This window comes from Canis lupus, chromosome 29 (genome assembly GCF_048164855.1).
Source record: "Canis lupus baileyi chromosome 29, mCanLup2.hap1, whole genome shotgun sequence".
Taxonomy (NCBI): Eukaryota; Metazoa; Chordata; class Mammalia; order Carnivora; family Canidae; genus Canis; species Canis lupus.
In genome coordinates this window covers 27,866,305-27,874,578 of record NC_132866.1, presented here as the reverse complement: position 1 = coordinate 27,874,578, position 8,274 = coordinate 27,866,305, and the positions used below count along the sequence as shown (strand labels likewise).

General features: G+C 58.5%; 1 protein-coding gene across 13 annotated transcripts in view; it reads left to right on the top strand.

Annotated features, from left to right (window-relative positions):
* The first annotated feature begins 1,372 nt into the window (after positions 1–1,372).
* Positions 1,373–8,274, top strand: part of PAX2 (paired box 2) — a 92,179-nt gene continuing 85,277 nt past the window's right edge. For 2 of the 13 annotated variants that reach the window (XM_072805667.1, XM_072805666.1), the window contains exons 1-2: positions 5,694–5,859; positions 6,361–6,530. In XM_072805667.1, coding sequence (XP_072661768.1) covers positions 6,485–6,530 — 46 coding nt within the window. In that variant the 5' untranslated portion in view covers positions 5,694–5,859; positions 6,361–6,484. Of the gene's footprint in view, positions 1,535–5,688; positions 5,860–6,360; positions 6,552–8,274 lie in introns of those variants that run through there. The other 11 variants (XM_072805665.1, XM_072805664.1, XM_072805671.1 and 8 more) reach the window with 7 other exon arrangements.

Sequence of the window (8,274 nt, the reverse complement as noted above, 5' to 3'; positions counted from 1 at the left end):
TGTGGGAAGATGGATGAGTTAGTGGGGGTACAAAGTAAGTTATGAGAAGGGGATACATGGGAGCTGGGGCAGGGAACATAGTGTGATTATGTAAGTAGGAGTACAAGAGCATGCATATGAAGTAGTGTATGAGAGGTCTAAGGGAGAATTTGTGACAAGGGCATGAGGAATAAACTCCAGATTGGGAGGGGATTATGTGGACAAAGCTAAAGTGAGACTTTGACCAGGGCTGAAAGCATAAGTGTGTTTGGAGATGATGTGAATCTGAGGGTCCAAGAGACTGGTGTGAGGACCAGAATAGTTTGGAATGGTGTGGCTCAAATAGGTGGTGATTTGAGTGTGGCAGGAGCTAGGGAGGGGTCTGGTCATTCTCCCTTTCCTGAGGTCCCCATCATCTCCTTAAGGACAAGGAAGCTTAAGACTTTTTCTTTTTAGTGGAAGTTAAAGGGAGGAGGAGAATCAGAAGAAGGAGAAGAAGAAAAAAGGGAAATGGGAGAGGAAGAAGAGGAGGAAGGAGAGGAAGAGGAAGAAGACAGATGTAGGCAAAGAGGAAGTAGGAGGAGGGGGAGGGGAGGAGGAGGAAGATGAAGGCGAAGACGAAAAACGAAGAAGAATCCAGAATAGGGGGATCCCAGGGTGGTACAGCAGTTTAGCGCCTGCCTTTGGCCCAGGGCGTGATCCTGGAGACCCGGGATCGAGTCCCACGTCGGGCTCCCGGTGCATGGAGCCTGCTTCTCCCTCTGCCTGTGTCTCTGCCTCTCTCTCTCTCTCACTGTGTGACTATCATAAATAAATAAATAAAAAATAAAAAATAAAAAGAATCCGGAATAGGAGAGGTGGTGACGAATTTTAGTGAGCAGTTCCATAATGTATTGATGACAAGGACCTTCAGGGAACGATTATGTGTTCTGACAAAGTTGGGGTGCGTTTACAGGGCTTGGAAACTGAGGTTGAGACGGGGGCGGGGGGTGGTGCTGGCAGGCTGTGGAGCCCAGTAGTCGGTAAAGCAGAATGGGGAGAGGCTGAGAGTGGAGGGGTGGGGGCCCCGCACAAAGTTGGGGAGTGCCCGAGAGTGAAGACGCCCCTGCGTGTGAGGCTGTGCCGCTGACGGGGAGCGTGTGACAGTGAAGAAGAGGGGGTGGGGTGAGAGGGTGTGCCGGCATCTGGGCTGGGGATTCGGTCTCTGGGTGCCTCCGGTAGCGCGGGTGTCGGTGTGCAGGCGTCTGGCTCCAGGCCTGGGTGCGTGTGCGCGCGTGTGCGCGGGGCGGAGAGCCAGGGGCTCCTCCGCGCGTGGCTGTGCCTCGGCGCGGCCGGCGGTGTGAGCGCGGGCGCGAGCGGACGCACAGCCCAGGCGGCCCGCAGCCTGGGTTATCTGAGCCGCTCGGTCTTGGGTGGCTGCGCCCAGATCTCGGGGCGGCGGCGGCGGCACAGGCGAGTCGCGCGCTGTCGGGCCGCGGCGGAGCCGAGAAGCGATACCCCGGCCCGGACGGCGGCGGCGGGGCGCAGAGCATGGAACAGCGCGCGAGCCGGGCAGGTAAGAGCGAGGAGCGAGCCATCAGCGCCACAGGCAGGGGGCGGAGGGCGAGGTGTGAGAAGGATGGGGCGACCCAGTAGAGGCAGACCCTACTCCTCTGTCCTTCTGTGCTTGTCCTATGTGTGTATGGGGGGGCACTGTAATGACGGGGACTCTCCAGCCTCTCCCCACCAGTGGGACCTCCTGGGCCCTCACTCCCAGTATCCTCTAAATCTGCTAAAAACTTTCCACTCGGAAAACGTGAGTTTTACAACTCTTGGTCTCTTTACAGAACCGGGCTTTTCCATTCTGTTGTGCCTTTAGGACTTTATCTTTCCACTTTCCACTGCAAAAATGTTTTGCACAACTTCCTCCAAGTTGGGTGCACCAGGAAGGCCTTAGTTTCTAGTGGGAACTGAGTGTGGGTGGGTGTGCATATGTGTTAATGGATGGGGACACACATGTCTGTGGCACCTGTCTGTGTGTATGTGTGTGAGGGTCTCGTGTCTTTGAGTATGAATCAAAGTGTAAGCAGTGGTGTAGACCTGTCTGATGTTTGGAGAAAAGGCTCTGCCCCCAAAATAAACAACTCAAGGGAAGACTGAGGAAAGGGGAGGGACGGCAGGTGCCAGGGGACCCAGGTGGGGAGAAGAATCTCCAACTGCTGACCCAAAGGGCTATGGGAGTGGAGGGCTGTTCCTTTTCCCCCCCTCCCTCTCTTCTCCAGGCCAGGCAATCAGCTCTGTTTGCCCACTAGGTGCCCTAGAAGTAGCGCAGGGGTGGGAAGTCAGGAACCCAAGTCTAGTTTTGGATTGCTGGGAAGGGAGAGGGTTGGATCAGTTTCCAAGAGTTTTCCAAATAATTCCACAGAGGTCAAAGACCTACTCCAGGCCCTTTTTTGCCTCAGCCCTCACCTTTTCCAAAGCCAGTCTCCCCTTTTTCATCAGTCCCCACCAGCTCAAGATCTAGTTCTTTCAGCTGATAACCCAGTTTCCACTCTCAGCATTGGTCTTCCTCTACACTTCTTGTCCCAGTCAAGAAGTGCCTCCATTCCCCCTTGGGGGCTTTGTACCTACTGGGAACCTGGGCCCCCAGGAGTGTCAACTGTGGCCTCCTGGGCTTTTAGGGCTCTGGGCCACCCCTCCGCACCAGAGGTTTAAGTAGGGAGATCAATAGCAAACAGTTGTAATGATCTAATTAATTATGGCAAAATTAAAAGCGAGTACAAAATCAATCTCTGATGGTGTTGAAGATGGAATTCAATTGAGAGCCCATCTGTGCACCCCCTCGACCGTATAAATATGCAGCCCAAGGACAGACCTAATGGCTGGACCTTCCTGGAAACCTCTCTCCCCCTTTCTTCCTCCTCTGTACAAGGCTTCTCCCTCACTCACTGCATCTATTTTGCTTCCTACTACCTCCTGCCCCCACCCCTCTTTCTTTCCCAGTCCCCCTGCTCAGGCTCTCGACCTACCGACACTCCCACTTTTCCATTTCCCCTCTCTGGAGGACGCTCTTTCTGCCTGGCAGGCCTGAGGTGCATGGACCTGGTTCCCAGTCCTGGCAAGTTCCCCGCAGATGCAGCCGGTCTTCCTCCCCAGAGCCTTGGAGAAGAGAAGGCAGAGAGGTGGGGGCATCCCTGAGCGCCTGTCAGGACCCTCGTCCCAAGTTTCTGGGCCCGCGGGTTACTCCAGAAAGGACCAGGGCGCTCACGCAGGGTCGCCTGCGCTTACCTGCGCCAGGCCTGATAGCCGCTCTCCACCAGCTGTGTCCCGCACTCCTTTTCGCGTTTTGGCCGGTGCGGGGATCGCACTCCTGCCAGCCTCGGCTTGGAGAAGAGTGGGGAGGAGCTGCGGAGCTGGGCAGGAGGCAGGGAATCCACCGTTCTCTTCCAGGCGGCCCCACGGAGCCCCGGAATCTTCCGCCCTCCGAGCCGCTTTCTGTCTTTCTTTCTCTTTTCACTGCCCCTCCCGCTCCTGGGTCCTAATTCCTACTTTAGGCACGTCCGTCCGGGGCACCGCTCCCCAGGGGCTTCGCGTCCCCCCCCCCAACGGCCCCCACGCCCCTTTGGCTTCAGCTAGTTCAAAATGACAATGACACGCGCGCGCGAGCGAGCGTGCCTGGCTGACGCCCTGGCGCAAGCGCCGCAGCCGGGTTTGCGAAGGATGCGGGTTGCATTTAGTCTCGCTGAGCCAGATCGGAAGCAGCGAAAACCACCAGGATAAGGCGAGGTATGGGGGAAGGAGAGAGAATCTGCAGCTAGGCCGATTGTGGTCTTTGTCCATCGTCCCCTGTACCCCCAGAATCATAAAAATAAGATGTTTATTTGATGTCAGCTGGCCTATCCTGGCTGGTTATCTGGCTCCCTGTCGCAGGTCCCCTGCTTCTCCCTCCTGGGGCTCTGGGCCCACTGCCTGGCCCTGAGTTCCCAGGTTTCTTTCTGCCCTCCGAGACCCCTCCCAGTCCCGGTCCTGCCGCCGGGCCCTCAGAGCCTGGGGGAGACACAGCCGACGCTTCTTCGCCTTCTCTTGCTAGGCCTCCTCACCCCCTTATTAATTGCTGTGTTGACCTGCAGGATTGATTAGCCGCCCCTCAGGAAGAGGCTGAGAAGGCCTTGGCCTCGGAACAGCCTCGGCAGAGGGCAAAGAGAGGAGGGGGAGGTGCTGGATATGGGTCCTGAGCTCCTTTCTCAGCCCCGCCTGGGACACAGCTGTTTGCCCAGACCCCCTTCTCCACCCCCTCTCACACACACCTTCCACGCACCCTCTCACACACACCTTCCACGCAGCCTCACAACACACTCTCGCGATCCTCTCACCCAGAGATGTTCAGCCCCCTAGAAGACCCATCAGAAATTCTCCTTAATTGATTTAGAGATGGACAGAGGCTTTCTCCCTCCATTAGTCAGTTTCTTCAAATGTTCGTTAGCCGCGGGTCTAGACCGCAACGCCGGTCCAGACATGGCGGAGAGAACTACTGGGACCCAGGCTTTTTTCTGTCCAAGATTTACTTTGCATCTTTTTTATCCCCCCCCCCCAACAGTTACAGAAAGTTAAGAAATAATCCTGGATGCAGTGACCCTTAGAGTCTCAAACCAAAGCACTTTTTCCAAAAAGAGCCCTTGTCCTGGCTCCTGAGGGATTCGGTGCAGCCCTTTTGTTTCAAGTTCGGGGAGTGAAAGGCTCTGGACCACGGAGGGTGGAGGGCGGAGGCTTTCAGCCGCCTGGGGCGGGTGGGGGGGTCTAACCCTACAGCAGAGACCCTCCCTCCTCCCCACCCCCACCCCCGCCTGCCTAAACCTGCGCGCGCGCGCGCGCACAAACACACGCGCGCGCGCACACACACATTCTTTCCTCTCTCTCTCTCTCTCTCTCAGGCCCCCACAGCCCCAGCAACACCCCTCGCCCCGACCCCAGGCCACAGGCCCACGGGCCAGGCACCCGAGCAGGAGTGAGCCCCCAGACGTCCCGGCTCTGGGCTGGGGTGGACGGAGGTGGCAGGAGTAAGACAAACCTCAGCGGGTCCCCGGAGAGACCCCTGTGCCTCGGTTCTCCCCCGTCTCAGCCAGCCCCACTCTCCCCGGTTTCCCCCTCTCCCCTCCGCTCCGGTCCTTTGTCTCCAGCAACTTCGCGGCGCCAAGCAGCTTGTCCCCCGCCTTGGCGGCCCTGCCCTTCGCTTCCCTGTTCGGTTGGCGGGGCTCCCCCTGCCTTACCCGCTCCCGGCTCTGGCGCGTTCTCCGCCTGCTCCTCACATCCACACCGCTGCTGGGAGAGGAGGAAGGGAGGGCGGGCGCGCCGCGGATGGATCCGACGGAGCAGATTTGGGGCTCGCTCGCAACTCCGGGAAAACTCGGCCCGCCGGGGTGCTCCCGCCCCTCTCCAACTCTTCCTCAGCGCTGCGGAGCTGCGCGCCCTCGCCCGCGTTTGGCCCCTTCCTTTCCGCGGACGTCGGCTGCGGCTCTTTCGCTCCCCGCTGGCCTGCCCGGCATCTGCAGTTGCGCTTCCCACCCTCCGCCCGGCACTCGGCTCCCTTACGGCTGCCCCCTGCTACCACCTGCCCCTTACTCCGCAGCCCCCTACGTCGCGGTGGCGGTGGCGGGGAGTGGCGGGGAGTGGCGGGGAGCGCCGGGGCGGTGCGGCGCTCGCCGGCACCGTATCCCTCCACCCCAGCCGGGTCAGGCTTCGGGCTCGGGGCCTGGCGGAGAAGAGGGTTAATCATTACTTCGCCACCCGCACAGCTTCACTCGCACTCTCTCACCCGGGCTTGGGGAGGAAGGGAAGAGGTAGTTGGCCGGATGGGGACCTCGGCTTCGCCTGAACCAGCCTCTTCGGGCCATCCAGAGACAGGTGTCTTCTTTCCCCCAGTACTCCTTTCATGTCCCCTTTCTTCCCCTCTTCTCTCCCCTCCTAACACGTCTCCCCTTCATCAGGCCCTCTCCCCACTGTCTCATCCCCGCTCTGGCTTTGGCAGGTTGACTGAAGGTCCTGGGAGGACCAACTTTCTTTGTTTGGAACCAGACTGGACGGGATTTCCTTTCCCGAGTCTCTGCGAACGGGCCAGCCTCCGCCCAACGGTTTTGGCAGACTGGCCCGAAGGGGACCGCGCCTGAGGCTACAATTAACCTGTTTGTTGGGGGGTAGGGGGTAGGACTTGAACGGATCCTCTAGCATCTGCGCTGACACAGCGGGGCGAGGGTGCGGGAAGAAGTGAGAATGGAGTGGCAGAAAAGACAGAGCAGAGTGGTAAACATGGACAGGGTGTCCTATAGTCAATAGAAGGGGGAAAAATCCTGAAAGGAAGGAACACAGGAAAGGAGGCAGCAAGGAATCCTCTTGTTTCCTTTACAGGATAGAAGTCGGATGGAAGCACCACCCCTTGCCCTGCCTAACCAGCCTAGGATCCTTCCTTCCCTCTTTGTGGAAGGATAAGGGTTCAGAAAACTGGGCACTTATTCCTTAATCTACCACAGAAATGTTTGGTTCTCAAAGTGCATTGGTCCATGGAGTAGGCAAGACAGGTAATCATGCCTATTTTACAGGTGAGAAAACTGAGGCTCAAAGAGGGAAAGGGACTGTGAATGTGGTGGCTGGGGCCCCTTCTCCTGGGTTGTGGGGCGAGTAGCCCCTTTAGCTGCGCAGAGGTCCGGGAGTGTCTGGGGAGGGGGGGGACAAGCTGCCTGCAGATCTGAGCTGGGAGTACCTCGGCCTCTGTGGGCCTCTGGCCTCCCACCCTCCGGCTTGTGCCCTGTTACACAGGGCCCTCCACTCCTACCCTGTAGACCAACTAGCCCAGTTTCTCCCGGTTTGACTATTTTTTCAGCTCCCCAATCGGGTGGCCCACCGGCGGCAGCCACCTGGCAGGCCCGTGCCGCTAAGAGGCCGCTTTGGTGGCCAAGTGGCTTGCATTGTCGTTTACCCTCAAAGGGGCTGCGAAGGGCCGGGCAGGTCGCTGGGACCTCTGGCGTGGAGCAGCCGGGTTAAAGGGGGAGGGGCCGGCGGGGGATAAAGGCGCAGCACGTGCGCCCGGCCTCCACAGGACCAACAGACCGAGCGGGCGGGGCCAGCCGGGAGGCGGCCTCCCCCCGGGCTTCACGCAGGGAGCCCAAATATTGGGAACAAAAGCGGGAAAAGAAGAGTGAGAGCAGGAGGGAGGGAGGGAGCAAGAGAGGGAGCGAGGAAGCAGAAATTAGGGGGTCTTAGATGAAAAAAAAAAAGAAAGTAGCTTTAGGGGGAATGTGCCGTGGAGTGTGAAATTGCAGCCCATGGTGCTCCATATTGTACCAGAAGCTCTTCCAAAAAAAAAAAAAAAAAAGCCATCCTCCAACGTGACCAGAGGGCTAGGAAGGGGGAGGGGCGGGGAGAGAATGGGGAGGAGGAGGGGAGAGGGCTGGGCGGGAGCCGGTCTGGCCGAGCTGAAGAGGGGCCCGGTGCTTGGGCGGGCTGTCTCGGCTCCGGTCGCGGAGAGTTGGGCCCCAGGGTGCGCCAGGACCCAGAGAGCGAGTGGGCTGTGGCCTTCCCGCACTTGGATTGTCAGTGAACTTTCTTTCTCTTGGCTTTTTTCTCTTTTCTGGTGGTAGTAGTGGTGACTTCCCAAACTGGCACTAATTCAGAAAAGAAGCTTGGCTGCAAAGCTGCTACTCTGCTCTACCTTCCTCTCTTCCCTCCGTTTCTGCTTCTCTTCCCTTCACACTAGTTTTTCCCCCCTTGGTTCTAAACAGCTTTTTCCCCCCTGAACTTTAATGCGTTTAATTTGGTCCGCGCTGTGGGGAGCATTTCCTAGGGAGATACATTTAATTTCGGAATTTCTAATCCCCTCCCTCAGAGGCCCAGTCCTGGCTCCCTTTGCCACTCCCCAGGAGGTGGAAGGAGCCCGAGGAGGAAGAGGACCCCATGCCAAGGGGGAGGAGCACAGCTCCCTCGCTGCCCCAGGCCCCCACCTCCCAGGCGCCTCCCCAAACTGTTTGAGGTTGGGGGGGGTCTGGAGTTTGGGTTCTGGGCCTGGGCCCTGCCTGCAGTACAGTGGCAGCCACGCCTCTGCCTTTCCTCACCCCGACAGAAAGCTCTGGGCCAGGGAACGGGGAAACTGGAAAAGGAGCAGAAGGGTGGAGAGGAGAGCTGGTACAAGTGGGGGCAGCAGAAAGGGTCTACATGAACACTTCACTTCATGCACAATCTACCCAGAAATGCATCTGGTAGCTCTGAGCACTAGTCGTGCTTGGCTTGGCTTGGCTTGGGATGCCTGTGTATGTGTATATTTGGGGT